The sequence below is a fragment of the Ammodytes marinus genome (assembly GCF_949987685.1).
Source record: "Ammodytes marinus genome assembly, chromosome: 18".
In the NCBI taxonomy this organism is placed as follows: domain Eukaryota; kingdom Metazoa; phylum Chordata; class Actinopteri; order Uranoscopiformes; family Ammodytidae; genus Ammodytes; species Ammodytes marinus.
Window position 1 is genome coordinate 19706940 of NC_137222.1, and position 16833 is coordinate 19723772.

General features: G+C 39.9%; 2 protein-coding genes across 2 annotated transcripts; both read left to right on the forward strand.

Moving 5' to 3' along the window:
* The first annotated feature begins 354 nt into the window (after nt 1-354).
* Nucleotides 355-12980, forward strand: entpd2b (ectonucleoside triphosphate diphosphohydrolase 2b). Its single transcript, XM_080046426.1, has 9 exons — nt 355-956; nt 4203-4320; nt 5375-5525; nt 7178-7337; nt 8329-8556; nt 10685-10954; nt 11462-11581; nt 11849-11983; nt 12104-12980. Exons 1-9 carry the CDS (start codon nt 840-842, stop codon nt 12323-12325), a joined length of 1521 nt encoding a protein of 506 aa, XP_079902552.1. The 5' UTR covers nt 355-839; the 3' UTR covers nt 12326-12980.
* A 985-nt stretch (nt 12981-13965) lies between these two features.
* Nucleotides 13966-16198, forward strand: phpt1 (phosphohistidine phosphatase 1). Its single transcript, XM_080047114.1, has 3 exons — nt 13966-14406; nt 15321-15448; nt 15707-16198. Exons 1-3 carry the CDS (start codon nt 14241-14243, stop codon nt 15797-15799), a joined length of 387 nt encoding a protein of 128 aa, XP_079903240.1. The 5' UTR covers nt 13966-14240; the 3' UTR covers nt 15800-16198.
* Nucleotides 16199-16833: the final 635 nt, after the last annotated feature.

The following is a 16833-nucleotide window of genomic DNA, read 5'->3' on the forward strand; positions in this document are numbered from 1 at the left end:
GCTATATATGTGTCATAATAAAATAATGAAAGCCCTGGGTCAGTGAAGAATAGCTCAAATGTATTCTTTAGAATCTCCTTTAACAATAACTCATTATATAGGCTACTCGGCTATATTTAGACACTGTCAGTGCAGGATTTCTGCAGAAATAGACCTGTATGTGTACAAAATAGTAAACATTATTTCCATGCTTTACTTACACATTCAAATGAGGATGAGATTTGCAAGTCATGTTTTTAAACTGTGCCCATTCACATGCAAATACTGCAGAACAACAACCAGCTTTGTCAGCTCTTCCAGTCCAATAGCCTACAACCTGAGCCTCTGTCAGTTTAGGCCACTCTTTGTATTGGCATGAATAATTGCATAGTTATGAATCATGTGATGTTCTTAATTTCTCCTGAATAAACAAGGAGCTGTTTTAGGCAGAGATGATAGCCCACGGTTGCAGCAACTTAACAAGCCCGTTGGATGTCATGTGAATTAGCAGCAGTTCCTACCACCGGCTCTGGCACTAGTAAAAAAAAAAAAAAAAACATTTTTCCCTCCATGGCACCAGTAGCCTTGGAGCTGTTTTCATTCACAGACCGGGGAGAAGGGCTCAGGCGCATGGAGGAAGGCTTCGCTGTGCTTGGAACATAAATTCCAGTCAGGTCTCTCAAGTGAAATGTAAAACAGGAGGCAGGCAAGACGTGAAGCGTGATAGAGCTCGGGCAGCAGCGGGGAGCTATCATCAGACACTTCTTCTAGTTCTAACACTTGGCCGCTATTAGGTGACCGCTCACATTTCCGCCGGGCGCAGCGAGCGAGGAGCTGCACTTCTCACTTCCATATTTCATATGGCTCAGGGCAGCGCTCATCCTGTCGTGCCCATTGCGCTGCTGGTGTTTGGACTTGTTGCGATTCTGCTCCTGACGATCCCCACTGAAGACGTGCAAGAGGCACCGGAGTTCATGGTAAGGTCGGTCCCGTTGGGTATTTTCGGATTGTCGGTGTGTTAAGTTTGTAGTGGGGTCGGTGTAACCAAAGCTGTGGCGTGCAGGCAGGGTGTTTACCAGGAGCGCCAAGTTGTCACTGTATAGCCTGCAGAAGTGTGTGGCACTTATGGATTTTGTCATGTTAGTAGGTAGGCTAGTTTGACGTTGTTTACTCCATCAAGTCCACAATTGAATCATCTCCTATCTTCACAATCACGAATTGGATTATTGTAATAATGTTCTCTGCTAAAATGTAGGCTAATAACTGAACTTATTCTTAAAATGTATGGAAGTCCAGTACTAACAATATTGAACAGCCTAAAATGCTAAATCAATTGATTTATTTTTATATTTTTTATGTAAATCTTTACAAAGCTCTGTGATTGTAAATAATAATAATAATAAGTTGTAACATTATTTATCTCCCTTGTGCTAATTTGTATTTTATGTATAGGCTACACGTGACACTCAAATTGTGTTATTTTTTTTGTGTATATACAAATTCGATTGTTTTCTTCATGGCTTGCCTCTAGACGAAAAACTGAGCTAAATTTGGATGAAAATAAATGGTTTCATATGAAATTATACTAACATCCAACCTTTTGATCAACCTGTTGATTTAAGAGACATTCAGAATGTAAATCAAGGCGTATTAGGACATGGAAAGGCTATTTGTTCAGTTTTGTTGTGAAAACTCATATTCTAAGTTGAAGTTTTGTTGTATTAAAATTAACTAGCCATATATCCAACTACCAAACAACTAAAAGCATTCAACAAACTCCAGATACTGTTCAGTCTTCTCCCTTGTTTTTGTGTTGCCGGTTAAATATCCCATGGTTCCCCTTTTTAGTGTAATGCATTCACCCTTTCTCTCTGTGACCAACCAATGACAAAAAAAGACTCAAAGGGGGCTCTCTTACTTTTTGCACAGAAACAGTCTCTATAGTTTATCCAAAGGAAGGAAGCTACCGGTCATTTTGAGCTTATCTGTTTTTGGCAAGTGTGTTTGAGCAAGTCCTTATAAGGGTATGTAATGAGGAAATGTTATGAGTAATAACAAGGGTAATTTCGAAATTATGTTGCCGTTCACCTGCTCTAAAATCCCCTACTGATTTAAGAAAGGTGTGTGTGTGTGTGTGTGTGTGTGTGTGTGTGTGTGTGTGTGTGTGTGTGTGTGTGTGTGTGTGTGTGTGTGTGTGTGTGTGTGTGTGTGTGTGTGTGTGTGTGTGTGTGTGTGTGTGTGTGTGTGTGTGTGTGTGTGTGTGTGTGTGTGTGTGTGTGTGTGTGTGTGTGTGTGTGTGTGTGTGTGTGTGTGTGTGTGTGTGTGTGTAGATACTTTTCTTTGGATCATCTGTCACATATTGGCTCTGTTTTAATATTTCTCATTGCAATGAAAGGGGAGGTACTATCAGGGCAACACATTTTTCATCACTGTAAGTAGACTGCAGCATTGAATGAGTTATTGTTTGGCTGGGAGTACAGTCTCACTTGTTTGGTGGAAAGTAGCCTACTTGGTCTAATGTTTCATATAACTGGTGGAAAAAGGATATTCAGGACTCTAAGTTCTGATAATTACCTCTACGAAGGGTTAAAGAAACACTGTTATGTGTGAGGTTCCTCCCATGGTAATGAGGTGTTATGATAGATAATGAATCCATGAACAAGATGATAAGATGTCCTGAGGATTAAATTCCCACTGCAACAGTGCTGTTTTGTGCAGGCATTTAAATGAGCTATGACACTAAGTGTGGGTACATATGGACATAAAAGCCCACAAATGCATTCTGGAGCTGTTGTTTTTTTTGATTAATGTTTTACTTCACCTTCATTTATACAGGCAAGTCATTAAGAACAAGGTTGTTTTTTCACAATGGCGGCATGACAGAAGCAGTGCTTTAAAAGTAACACATACAACCGTAAGTCTATGCAAAAAAGGAGAGGGTTATGTTATCTCTGTTGTCTGGCTGTAGCATGCTGTACGAGTTGAAGACATGAGCAGGCTTTTTCACTCAGGCAGGTAAACAACAAACCCTGGAAGCATTAAATATTTATTTTTTAAATTAAACAATATGAACTACCTCCTAAATTCCCTTAAAGGAAGGTCCCATCAATCTTTAATGCACGGCAGATGATCCCTTATTTTACAGTTACATTAAGTTGTGATTCTGCAGCATAGAAGTGAAAAGAAATGTTGTAAATTTGTAATATGGAGAAGGAACTACTCGTGGATATTTATGATTTTCCTCGTGGGTAATTGCATACTTGTGCACGATCCTGCTCAATCCTTTCTTCTGCCGAGAAGTCAATGTAAAAAGCCAGAAGTATAAAGTATGTTCCTCAGATGATTGGGAGGGGGATGATTTTGGCACGAATCCAGGATTTCACTGGTTCCGGAGAGTTAACAAGTTCCAGATCCAAAAGGTTTCTATATGTAACTGATCTTTGCCATCAATACACAAACACGCTTCAAGAAACACACTATTGACCCCCTCAAGACCCTTTCATGGATAAAGGAGACTTCTGCATATTATAATTAATGTTTAATTGATATGGTCCTATGCAGCCCAAAAGAAATTAGTAAATCCTGTATATACAATGCAAATCCTTATGTCAAAGTAAAACCTTGATGAGCATTGGAAGTGAGAATAAAAATATGTGATCACATGGCGAAACATTTTAAAGGGGTAGAATATAAATCTAGACATTACAGAGATTGACATGGGTGATATGGGTCTTTTGAAGGTAAAACGTGCGTCAACTTTGGCTGTAACATGTTATTGTTCACACAAAAGTAGAACTGGAATTTCCCAAGGCCCAGGGAGAACAACATTGAATTAGTCTATTTTAAAAAAGTCCAACCAGAGAATATTTTGTGTCACACAAAGACTAAAATGCAATGTACATACATACATACATGTACAGTATGTCCACCACATGTATCCTTGTATAAACACCCAGAAGGCTGTCTTTGAAGATCAACAGTATAAGTTAAAACAGTCTGAGAGCCAAATGCCTGCCAGATGCCAAAATCCAGGTCACGCAGTCACGATTGTAAACTCTTTCATGTTCTTCTATCTTGTTAACTGGACTCCCTCTCCCCCCTCCCCATATTTTTTTAAGGTTCTCAGGTTCTCAATTCAATTTTAAAGATGTTCAGCAGTCTCTATTACCAACCCCTTTGCCTGTTTTACATCTTTTGATATGTTTTTCTTTTTCTCTCTTTAGTATGGGATTGTCTTGGATGCTGGCTCTTCACACTCTGCCTTGTATATTTACAAGTGGCCGGCAGACAAGCAAAATGGAACAGGTGTGGTCGCCCAGCACAGTGAATGTCACGCTGATGGTAAGTCGTTGTCAGCACTTTGTAACACAGTTTCTACCTGCAGTTTCTTCCTACTTAATAGATTCTACCTTGGGTTTGAATGGACGTTTTTATCCTTTTTTAATTTCTCTGCTTTTCCTGCTTTTGCTTTTTTGACCCTTTGTCGCTGCTATGCCACATTCATGCCAGGTCAAGTAGTTACTTGGAAATACTGTTGATGTTCACAATCCAACATCCTAGTCCTAATCATGACAGATAAGGTCCATCAATCAGGGTAATAAACTTAAATCGATGTAGGTAGTGCTAAGTTGAACACACACAGTATGTTTGACCCTTACACAACCAACCGCTATTTTGAATTGTCCGATGAATGCCTGCAAGATTGGAATCTTTTCCATTATTCCAACATGAGCTGCAGAACTGCTGTGAATCAGCGGACTTCAACTGCCATCCTTGTTGCATTTACAGGAATATCCCCTCAGTATGACCCCTCAACTCCTCCCTTCATATAACACTGTACTGTGTTCTTTGGTTACTTTGGAACTGACAAATGATACTTTTGAAGGGTCTTTTTCTTGCCATATTCGCCAGCGGGAGGGACCTGGAATGGTGCCATCTCTTCCCTGTGAATGTGTTAGATGATTACAGCACACACAGCTCAAGGAAATATTTGTCTTACAGGCGATCATGAAGCAGGAGTGAGTCAGAGTTGATCTCTGTGCTTTGCCACTCCTGTCCCGCCAAATGGTCATATGACTCTTGTCTAAGATTAGCAACGTTTTTTTATCAGTGACTTCTCATAACATTAAGGAATAAACTAGTAAGTTGATTTTTCATTTCGAGTCAAGATAAGCTGCATATAAACGTCCGGATTCATTCAAGTTAAGGTCGCTCACAGTTGGGAACAGATTGTCATGTAGTATTTTCAAGGGTGTGAACAATTTGCCTTGGAATGCATGTGGTTTATAGTACCTATTGTTTTCTGTTCAAACCAGAACAAGATTCTACAAGTCTATAATACAATCATGTGTTTTCCCCTCCTTTTTTTAAAATATCCTGTTCATCACTCGCTCAGGTGGAGGGATCTCCAGCTATGCAGGCCAACAGGGAGCAGCAGGGCGCAGTCTAGAGGCATGTCTGAACCGGGCAGTGAAGGACATCCCCAAAGAAAAACACCATCTCACACCTGTGCACCTGGGAGCCACAGCTGGCATGAGGCTTCTGCAGTGAGTCTGTGTTTGTTTGTGTGTGTGTGTGTGTGCGTGTGTGCGTGAGCGCGCGTACTGTCGATGTCTGTGTTTATTTTGCTTTGTTTCTATGCAACTTTGTTTTTCTTTCACAAACAGAACTCCACAAGCTCTCAAGCTTTATGACTTTACTATGCCAGTCCTTTAACAGCATGGTAACAATGACACAAAATATTATCTAAATATTATCTTAACTATGGTGACATCATAGCAGCGGGACGCACTGTAGCCCGCCAATCAAGTCAATGACTTGCACACGTCGGTTTATCTCTCGCACGGAAATGCATATTCTACCAACCAATCAACGGACTGCAGTGTTTAGCTCCAGCCTTTTTATTTAGGACCCTTTGGGCCAGCTTCAAACCCCAAGGAAAGGGTGACAAAAAAGAGGAATGCACTGTTTGCTTATTTTGATACCCTTCCCAACTTTTGACAGTGGAAACGCAAATAAATGCTGTGCCATACCGAACCGATCTGTGGAAACAAGGCTTTGGCCTATAGTTATGCCTCGTTTCCACCATAGTGAAGGTAAACAGTATCACCATTGCCATTCCTTAATAAATGAAGGATTTGGTCGTATGCATAGCGACGTGTCCTCTGAATGTGCAGACATCTGAACTCACAGAAAGTAGCGACATGTTCTCCACTCAGAGGACCTGCGTATCTTATCTTGCATTATGCAAGTTTACGTAGTTTGCATGGAGAGCTGTCTGTTGCCTATGTCTGATCAGATTAGAGCTCTGAAGGAATACTTGTCCTTTATCTAAATAAGGGAATATGAACATACAGAATGTTGCCTGTTCTCAAAGATAAAAGAGAAGACCAAGCTACTGTTAGTCAATGTCTCTTGATTTTCCCGCCAATAAAAGTTCCTCAGCTGTGCTACAGTATATTCATTAAAGTTAATATGGTAAGGACTTACCGTTCCTGAATCTTCCTTTTGTTCTTATTAGCAATCCAATCATTATTGAGTAAGACCTTGTGCTTCGAGAGCACATAGTAGGTTAAGTTTGACTGTATGCAAATATGCTTCTGAAAACACTCTGTCAGAGATGAGCATGTAAATCATTATCTCAGTGCAAGCATTTCAAAAAGCTACACTTTGAATGAGAGGCTACAGCCAGCCTTTCATCATAACAAGTTGACACTAATGTAGCTCCATACATTATACATCAACTCACTCATTTAAGTGTTGATGACACATCCTTAAATGTTGGTTGCAGCTCATGCCTTGTCTTATTCTGCTGCTCTTGAGAAATCTTTGTTGATTGGTGTGATACGTAAGGTTGGACACAGAATCTTGAACTTGACCTGACTTTTTGATATATTAACACTAACAGTCAAACTTACAGGCACAGGATGATTTGGAATTGTTGTGGAGTGTTGGTGCATCTGGGCCCCCTGACAAAATGTGTAACAGATTTGCCAAATACCAAATACCTAACGATGTTGAACCTCTTTTAGTTTTAGAAGTGCAGGACTGAAACCAGAAGGCTGTTACACTGTGAGAAATAAGCCAAGTGTTTCCATACAACCCTTCTAATTGAATGGGCATGAAAGTCTTCTGTTGCAGCTGTAACTTTTAGAATACAACTATTTATTCATATAAGACTCTTGTTTCTCCCAACCAGTAAATCAAACCCGGTGCAATCTGAACAGATACTGCAGGAGGTGGGCCACAAAATCAAGTCCTACCCTTTCAGCTACCGGGGGGCCACCATACTGAGTGGTAAAGACGAGGGGGTATACGGCTGGATCACCGTCAACTATCTCTCGGAGAACTTCATCAAGGTACCAGAGTTTGTAGGACGTTTGTTTATTTAAACTATAGAGTCAAACTATGATTCATTCAGGTATCTTCAAAGTACAGCAACAGTGTACTAATGGGGGCAATTAAATCATACTAAAAAAGCCTATCTGGGCGTGTTTTTCCTTTTAAGGCTTATTTAAAGGTGGAGTCAGTGATTCTGGAGAACGCTTGATGTCAAAATCACGTTTTGTCAAAATCATAAATCAAAACAATCCGGTGTTAATACATATAACTGACCGAGCCTAGGTTGTGTATTAACACCAGATTTATTTTCAGTACAAACACAGTAAAGACAGGTAGTGGATCATGAGGGGATATTCCCTTATTGTTAACACTTTACAATAAGGGTACATTAATTAACTGTTAGTTAATGCTAAGTTAATGCTATTAAGGGTTAGTTAATGGTTAGTTAATGCCTATTAAGCATTAAGTTAGTGTTAATGCTTAGTTATTAATGATTAGTTAATGCTTTGTTAACTGATGCTAAGTTTAGCATAAACTAAGCTTAAATATTAGTTAATGCTTAGTTTATGTTTATTAAGCATTGACTTAGCATTTATTAACAGTCAGTTAATGCTTGGTAAATGCTTATCAAGCCTTAATTAAGCATTAACTAACAGTTAATTAATGTGCCGTTATTGTAAAATGTTACCCACGTATTTTCTTTTACAAAAAGTGATTTTGACAACAAGCGCTCTCCAGAATCGCTGATTCCACCTTTTTAACAGGGTAGCTGATGAAACCTAGTGGTCTCTGCAACACTGACCGCTGGCTGCTTGTTATCAGCTTGTTAGTGGGGATGAGTGTCTGGAACAACTGGGGTAAACTTGGACAGACAGAATAATCATCTGAAATTATTCATTCCCATTGCCATGCCACATGCAGGAAATAGAAAGCTGCTCTTGAGTAAGCGAACAGTATAACACCCATAACCTCCTGCTCATGTTGACACTCATTATTATTGCTCTGCAGTATGGATTCGTGGGGCGCTGGCTCAGCTCCGGCAGGTCCACAGTAGGAGCGCTGGACTTTGGCGGTGCGTCCACACAGATAACGTTTGCCACTCAGGAGGAGGTGGAGGACGTAGAGGACAGGATAAAGCTGACCCTGTTTGGCCAGCAGTACTCTCTGTTCACACACAGCTTCCTGTGCTATGGCAAGGACCAGTTCCAGAAGAGACTGCTGGCTTCTATAGTGAAGGTAGTGTAACGGGCCACACTCGAAATGAAGCAACATATTAATGACTTTGTCGTATATAGGTATATAGGTATATATATATATATATATATATATATATATATATATATATATATATATATATACCTACGAATACTGTGTATAATAAAATGTATATAGAGATGTAGTGGGTATAAACATCTTAAATATTAATATAATAATACGGAACATAGAGGACAACAATACATGTTTTCAAAATATTCCTAAGATATTGATAAGTTTGGTAACGGACTATACAACTTCTGGCATTCAAGACATTTGAGCATGTAGATGTTTTTTATCTTGTCTGTATTGTACTAAAGTAGAATTCAGTACACATAAAACAAATAGCATATGTATGCTTTTATTAATAGAGGGCATCAGTAGGCATGTATGGGTTTTGACACAGATACTGTTAGCTTGGTATATGAAAAAAGATATGAGAGTTTGAAGAACTAGCAATATATCTCACAATATATTTTACATACATTACATACGCAGAATGAACAAACATTCTAATAAAGATCCCTTAAAGATGGCTATTAAACCATTTTGCCATAGACATCTATATCTATAAAGCAAGAAACGTCTGTCTGTGTGTGTGTCTGTGGCTCGCATATCTCTCTGAGTTTTAGTCGGATCGGCATGAGCTTCTGGATATTGCTTGCGCACAGCACGAAGGTGTGCATCCTTCATTGTGAAGTTTTTAGAAGTACGTGCGCACACTGAAGGCCACAGTGAGAACGGAGCATGAAGTAATCTCAGAATAAACCCCGCCTCCCTCTGAAGAGCGGGACACACACAGGAGTCCGCACACAGCCCATGCACACGGCCTACTCTTACTTCTTCAACAACTCCTCACTCCTCACCTGCTCCACCTGTCCGTTTTAGTGGTAAAGACTGCACTTTACGCTATTTTCACTGTAATAATACAGCACGGGCTCGGATGCTTCCACAAAATGTTTTATATCCGTCCAAGTCCCACACACACAGCTGACTGCTACTGACACGTTAACTAAACCGAAAGCCGGAGCGCAAGTCTTCCGCCCCCTCCCCCCCTCCACCCCCAACAAACACACACAGCTGACTGCTACTGACACGTTAACGTTAAAAAAGCTAAACCGAAAGCCCGCGCGCGCGCACACACACACACACACACACTCACACACACACGTTAACGTTAATTAACAGCACGGTCTCGGATGCTTCCACAAAATGTTTTATATCCATACCGAAAGCCCGAGCACGCCCGCGCGCGCACACAAGTCTCCCCCCACACACACACAGCTGACTACTGATACGTTAACGTTAATTGACAGTTATCCAAACTCTGTCTTATCTTTCAAATACCTAACAGTAATGGTAATGGGGTTGACCATGTTGTCATGGCGTGCAGCATAGACTCCTTTTATACACAGTGCAGCCATTTACTACATAGGCAACTGATTGTAAATTTGAGTGCATTGTGCAGTATGGATGGCAGTTTGCAGGGTATCAGATTGTATGGGTAACACCTGTACAGCTCGATTCTTCTTTACGCTTCAACACTTAATTAATTACCACATTTTGTGTTTCATTTCACTTAACAAATCACATGGAATTAGTTTGTGGTTATCTTTACACAATACACTAAGGAATGTTGCCCTACTCTATAGCCAACTTCTACAAAGTAAGTTACTGATAATAACCTTCAACAGTGTAAAATTAGCCATCAATGATAGCAGCCAAATGTACTGTCTAATATCTTTCTTTGTTTACCTGCTAACTACGGGCACTGCACTAGTTTACTTAACAGGACATGTTAAAGCTGCTGGCGCTCTCTGGTGGACAAAAGTAAGTTTACTCCAATGACAGTTTACAATTTTACATTTGTCGTTTTTATTTGTGATACTTATAATAAAATATATAGACAAAATACGATCAGACCATGCCAATTTATCTGTAATAAACTCAAATCTCCCAGTAACATCAGCCATACCAATGTAACTCTAGTATGGGAAACAAAATGTCACAACTATTCAATCATTAACACACTGAGAAATAAGGACTAACTGTAAAAGTATTTTAATATGTCTGATGTCTCTCTTGTTCTTTCTCTCTCTCTCCCTTTCAGTCTCAGGGTTACTCTCCGTCAGTCACTCACCCCTGCTATCCTGCAGATCACAATACAACGTTAAACTTGAACAGCATATTTGACTCTCCGTGTACAGCAGAGTACAAATACACCTCCGACATCCCCCATGCCACTGTGACGGTACAAGGCACCGGACATTATGAACACTGTGTGGGCAACGTGTCGGAGATCTTCTCCTTCGACAGATGTCCCTACTCCCAGTGCTCCTTTGATGCAGTCTTCCGGCCAAATGTCACCGGCAGCTTCATGGTGAGAAAGGTTACACAGACACACACACACACACACACACACTGGTAGCAGTATAGACTAAAGGTCAGCCTGCTCTGTACACAAGGGATACAGACACAGTGTTATAGTGATGCTTACAAAGATATCTTTTATTTTTACCATTTTCAGAACTACGGGCAGCCAGATGTGACATTTTTACTACAGTAAAACTAGCAACATGACAAAATGAAAATAATTTACTACACATAAGTCCTGCATTCAAAAAGAGCAAATAATTGATACTAATGCAGCATTGGTGTTTTAAGTGAAACTGCCTGATGTATTGTTGAGGATTTTATATCAGATTTTCACAGCAAGGTGCACACTAGAATAAGCGCAGCGTGGGTTTAAAGTGCTAAGAAGATCATTGAAACACAGGCTTTACCCATCATTAATGTGTCATTATATGAATAACCAAATCATTTTCCATGTACTGCTAATTGCTCTGGGGTGAGGTCTTGTATTTTTCTCCTCCTCCTGTGCTCCTAGGCGTTCTCTGCTTTCTTCTACCTTCACTCCTTCCTGCATCAGATCACCTCTGTCACTGTGAGCACTCCGACACAACTGGAGGAGGCTGCCAAAACTGTGTGCAACATGACTTACAATCAAGTAATGTTCTATTCTACTTGTTTTCCATTGATTTATAGCATCTCATTTGCCACTGTCAATGTGTGTAGTGCTTTCATGTATGGAGTCTCTTTTGTGCCTCCAAAACATGTGCTTGTCTCTCTATTTGAACTATGTTATCAACTGAACATGATTCTAAATATACACTCCATACCCCATTTTCATTTGGGAAGATGAGCATCATTTCATATGTTGTTTGTTTGTTTTATGCTAACATTTGAACACAGTCTTGCTTTATGTTTGTTCCAGATGCTGCAACTCGCCCCTGAGCAAAAGTCTCGTTTGCAGCACTACTGCGCCTGCTCTGTGTTTGTTAACATTCTCATGTTGAAAGGATACGGCTTTGATGAGACGTCGTTCCCACGCATTTCTTTCCAGAAAAAGGTCATCATCACTTTAGAATTAAAGTATATCCTCAATGCTCATTTGCATATGTAAAAAAAAAAGAAAAGAAGACCAATAAATAAACTAACTGTCAGTAACCATGTGTTATTGATCCTCCAGGCGGGGGATACGTCGGTGGGCTGGGCTCTGGGCTACATGCTGCGTCTGAGCAGCTTGCTGCCCTCAGAGCCTGTAGGGCTGAGGAAGGCCCTGACCCCGGGAGCCTGGGGAATGCTCATCTTCCTCTGTGTCTGTCTGCTGGCGGCTGTCCTGGTCTTCACCTTACTCCGAGCTAGAGCTTTCTATGGGAAGAAGAAAGGAGGCGGTGAAAGCACCATCTAGATATACTGCACCACAGACACATACAAGTCGGAGGTTTGTTTTCGGCTCTGTGCTCCCACACATTGGATTTGAAAAGAAACTACAGTATGACTTTGAGGTTATAGAGCTGAATGTGTCCTTTATCTAAGGTTGTTTACATTACATTGGGGGAACAGTGTAGGAACTGTGTCTCTTTGTATACATAGTAGCCCATTTTCTAGGTTAATGCAACAGTGAATTCTCCTAAACATGGAATATTCTGCAAAGGATCTGACTGCAATTTCATAATTAAAATTACTTTATTCAGAGTTATTTACATTTGTGTATATATGTATATAACATTATAAAGAATCCCTAAAATTACAGGACTAAGCATTATTTAATTAACTGCAAATTCAAATCCAATGTGCTCGAGTAAACAGCCAACACAGTGACACACATGTCACTGACCAAGTACTGTCTGGCTGACCTGTAGATTTAAAAACATAGAACTCCCTTGGTGGCATTGGTCTTCAGGGGAGATCTGAATGTAAATTGTATTACTGAAATGTCAGACCAATTTCTTTTTGTATGATATGTTAAAAATGTCCATCTTTTTGTTTTGTTTGTTTTTGTAGTAAGGGTGGATGGCTTTGAAGAACTGTTATGAGTAAAATGAAGCACCCTATGGAGATCACTACCAGTTTAATATGTCATTGTCTTCTATATTGAAATGTGTTTTTAGGTCAAGTGTGCATACATAAGTTTTGAATAATCAATAACAAAGACATTGTGAATCATAGTTGTTTGCGTAGTAAGAACATTTGTTGCCAGAAACAATAATCTCCGGGCACCTAAATGCCCTGCGTTGTGAAACAAGATATGTCACATTTTAAACATGGGTTTAAAAGTGGTCCTGACTCGAGGTTCTTCGGGTCAGTAGGTAAGAGTCTTTGTGGCAGATACTGTACCTCACAACGTGACAACAAGAATCCAAGATATTACTTTACTGTGAAACCAAATATTTAAACAAGCTGAGGTAAATCACAAAAACAATTTGACTCTCTAAAAAGATTCTGCAGGACAATAAAGTCAACAAATATGGATAAATTTACATTCAAATGCTAATCAATGGTCTCACAGATTATCAATACCTACAACATGCTACAACAGAAAGACATTCCAAGCTCCTAGACATAAACATAGACAATCCTGATTACAGTTGGTTCAGTTTGCTCTATATGTTGCTTTCAATTCGTTAAATTATTCGGTTACTTACTGTATAATATATTATAAAGGTTCTTAAGAATTAATTCATTGTGACCTTTGAATTATTGCTCAGATTACATCTACCCATTTAAATGTAACAACAAATATTTAGTTTCTTTTTTTCAATTGCAGGAGTTTACAGTGTGTCCTTTCCATTCAGCTGATAAAGCTTCTTTTCTTCCCTGGTCTGCTCCGGACTACAACTACCAGAATGCTTACTGCGACTGGTTTTGATAACTTCCGGTTCAAACGCATTGCCTTCAGAATAATAGGGCTTTCTTTATTAAGGACCTCCTGAACATCTGATCCTTGCTGGACTCCAGTGCTCTGCTCTCACTTCTCACCGGACTGGAGTATCAACTGTCGGTTCGCCAATTGGTGCAAAACTGTTTTTGTTGCACGTGTAGAGTGAGATTGAAAAGCTGAGATGAGGCTAAGGCACAAGTTGAGTGGCTTTTATTTTGAAGCCCTCACCCGGAAGTATTTGTGTTACATGCTGCATGGCGGAACCGGAGCAGCCGATTTTTAGTTGTTACAAGTTCATGTTCCTCTATTCACGTTTAAGTTAAAACAGAATCCCCTCCGTAGCTTTCAGCGCTCTACTTAGTCGGACACGGAGTCTGTTGGGAAAATACACGCACTCTGTCTGCTCTGTTGTTTGTGTGTGTGGTCGCTGAGGGGTTTTGAGATGTGCACCCAGACTCGGGCTGCAGCCCTGATGGCCAACATACCGGAGGCAGACATCGACCCGTCCGGCGTGTTTAAATACGTCCTGATCCGAGTGCACAGCAGAGAGACGGGAGACGACTCGGAGGTGGATATAGTCCGAGGATACGCCTGGGCTGAGTACCACGGTGAGTCAGAGCCGCTGACAGCAAAGGGAGGGCTGCTGGGGGTACATCAGGGTCCCCCATAGAACATAACACCTGCACGTTACACTGTGTGTACTGTGGAGTTGATCAGATCCAACTACTAGATAGATATACATGGGCTATGTGAGGCTGTAGCCTATGACAGAGGAAAATGAAAACCGATCGGTTAAGGGAGCAAAATAGACAGCGTCCTTAGTTGCCAGTTTGTTTTGGTATCCATGATGGCTAAACATAGGTCTATAACAGTCCTGCAATTAATATTTCCTGCGTGAAAATCTACCCTGATGGACATAAAAGAGATGGACAAAATACTAGAGTCACCTCTAAATATGGACGAATGTACCTTCAAAAGTAACACCAAATTAGCATGGACAATTCACCAAAAACAACAACGTGAATTTTTGGTGAATTGTCCATGCTAATTGGCAAAATATGTTTTATTTAATACATCTTACCATTAATTTTAAAAATAGTAGATGCATGCAATGTAAAGGAGATGTTTATTTTCTTTGTTTAATTGGTTTTAATTCAAGGCATTTAGAATCTTCCTTAGACTGTCCAGACCTGCACGAAAGGATTATTTCATTTCAATCAGATGTTAATATCTTCAGAACCAGCGTTTCCACACAATGAAAAAAAAAGCTGTTGGAGCGAACCCATCTGCAAAACACACAGCCGTTTGCGACGATGCATCAATATATTTTATGGTCAAGAGACTCGAATCAATCAAACGTTCATTACAAATAAATGTTGTCCTAACTCTTCCACTTGCACCCAGATTATAAACTCTGAGCATATGCTTCCTTTCATTGTCATTAAATATAAATTTAGTGGTGAAAGCAGAGTTGTAATGTACTGCAGTGCTCACTGGCCACATGATGTGCTCTTCCCTGCAGCTGATATCTATGATAAAGTGTCTGAGGAGCTGGAAAAGGACGGCCACCTGGACTGTGAGTGTGTCGGAGGAGGGAGGATCAAACATGAACCCCAGGCCAAGAAGATCCACGTCTATGGATACTCCATGGTGAGACAATCCTGCTGAATAAAATCTGAAATGATACAAGAGGCAATAACAGTAAATGTGCCATAAAACCACTACTACAGTATGAACCCACAAGATTAAAAAGCTCCATATTGCTGCTGAGTTGCCTGGTAATGAAATATTAACTATGCCTTTCTCATTCTGATTCAATGCGGTGTGAAATATTCATTGTTTGAGCTTAAATGAATGGATCACTTCTAACTCTTAATAGAACACTAATGTGGTTTCTTTTCATCGCAGGGATTTGGAAGAGCAAATCATGCCACATCTACCGAGAAACTGAAGGCGCGGTATCCAGACTATGAGGTGACCTGGGACAATGAAGGATACTGAGCTGGACTTAGACCAGACTCTATAGGACTGCCTTTCACCTGGACTGACATTCACACTTCTCTGTTTCCCCATATCAGATCCCCAAGCATGTCGTTAAAAATCATACACAGAGCTTTTTGATACCACATGAATAAACTAACTTGAGACTTTACAGCAACAAGTCTGATTGGAAAAACAAGATTTTTCTGGAGTTTTTTACATTACGATTTGACTAAAGACATAACTTGACAATTTTTTTTTATTTTTTTTTTATTTATGTTTGTGAAATTTGGAATTTCAGTAATGTGAAATCTCGTAACTGGCCAAGGCAGTTTTGCAGCTTGAGATACATTCACTGACTTGTTTTAAAGTCGCATAGCCTTAGAAATCTATCCTTATGACTAAGATATGTTGGAAAGTTCTCTGCCATAATATGTGTTTCATAAATGTTTACTGAAAACCTGCTTTTTTCATTGTGTGCATAGGCCTACTGTCAGAGCAGAAAAATGAAAACATCCCCTCATCATTTCTTATCTCACTTTTGCCAACAGCAGCTGTATTCCTGTTATCCACCAAACTGAACTGCCTATGTGGCCTTAATTTAATGTGGGCAGATAAGGCCGGATGAACTTGATGATCTTCCTCCTCCAAGATTTGCAGTGTGCTGATGTATTTTGAAATCATGATACACTGGTAATATTGCCAGTGAGCAGATGCTACAGTAGATATGTTATCAACTTTCTACATCTGGATAGCATCCCCGTATTAAGTTAATAATGTGTTAGCTTATGGTTGCCAGCAGATATCAAGCAATATTAACATTTATTTAATGTCTGACACCTAAGAGAAATATTTGCTGCTCTACTTTTTTCACTAGTTAGTCGCTAGCTTAGTCAATGACTATTTTTTTGCAGGAAAATTGATGCCTGCTGCGACAGAGAACAATACTTTTGAGAGACATCAACCACTATCAGTTGTAAACTTGCATACATTATAAAAAGAAAAGAAAAAACAATTGGTTAAAAAACGCTAAGAGGTTCTGTAGAAGTAAAGGG

What these genes read in the sequence shown, in the direction of transcription:
- entpd2b (XM_080046426.1), top strand. Translation starts at nt 840, where the DNA reads ATGGCTCAGGGCAGCGCTCATCCTGTCGTGCCCATTGCGCTGCTGGTG. An exon ending in GCTGGCATGAGGCTTCTGCA is followed by an intron (nt 5,526 to 7,177) that starts GTGAGTCTGTGT and finishes TCTCCCAACCAG; the next exon opens with TAAATCAAACCCGGTGCAAT. An exon ending in GCAACATGACTTACAATCAA is followed by an intron (nt 11,582 to 11,848) that starts GTAATGTTCTAT and finishes TGTTTGTTCCAG; the next exon opens with ATGCTGCAACTCGCCCCTGA.
- phpt1 (XM_080047114.1), top strand. Translation starts at nt 14,241, where the DNA reads ATGTGCACCCAGACTCGGGCTGCAGCCCTGATGGCCAACATACCGGAG. An exon ending in CGCCTGGGCTGAGTACCACG is followed by an intron (nt 14,407 to 15,320) that starts GTGAGTCAGAGC and finishes TCTTCCCTGCAG; the next exon opens with CTGATATCTATGATAAAGTG. An exon ending in ACGTCTATGGATACTCCATG is followed by an intron (nt 15,449 to 15,706) that starts GTGAGACAATCC and finishes TTTTCATCGCAG; the next exon opens with GGATTTGGAAGAGCAAATCA.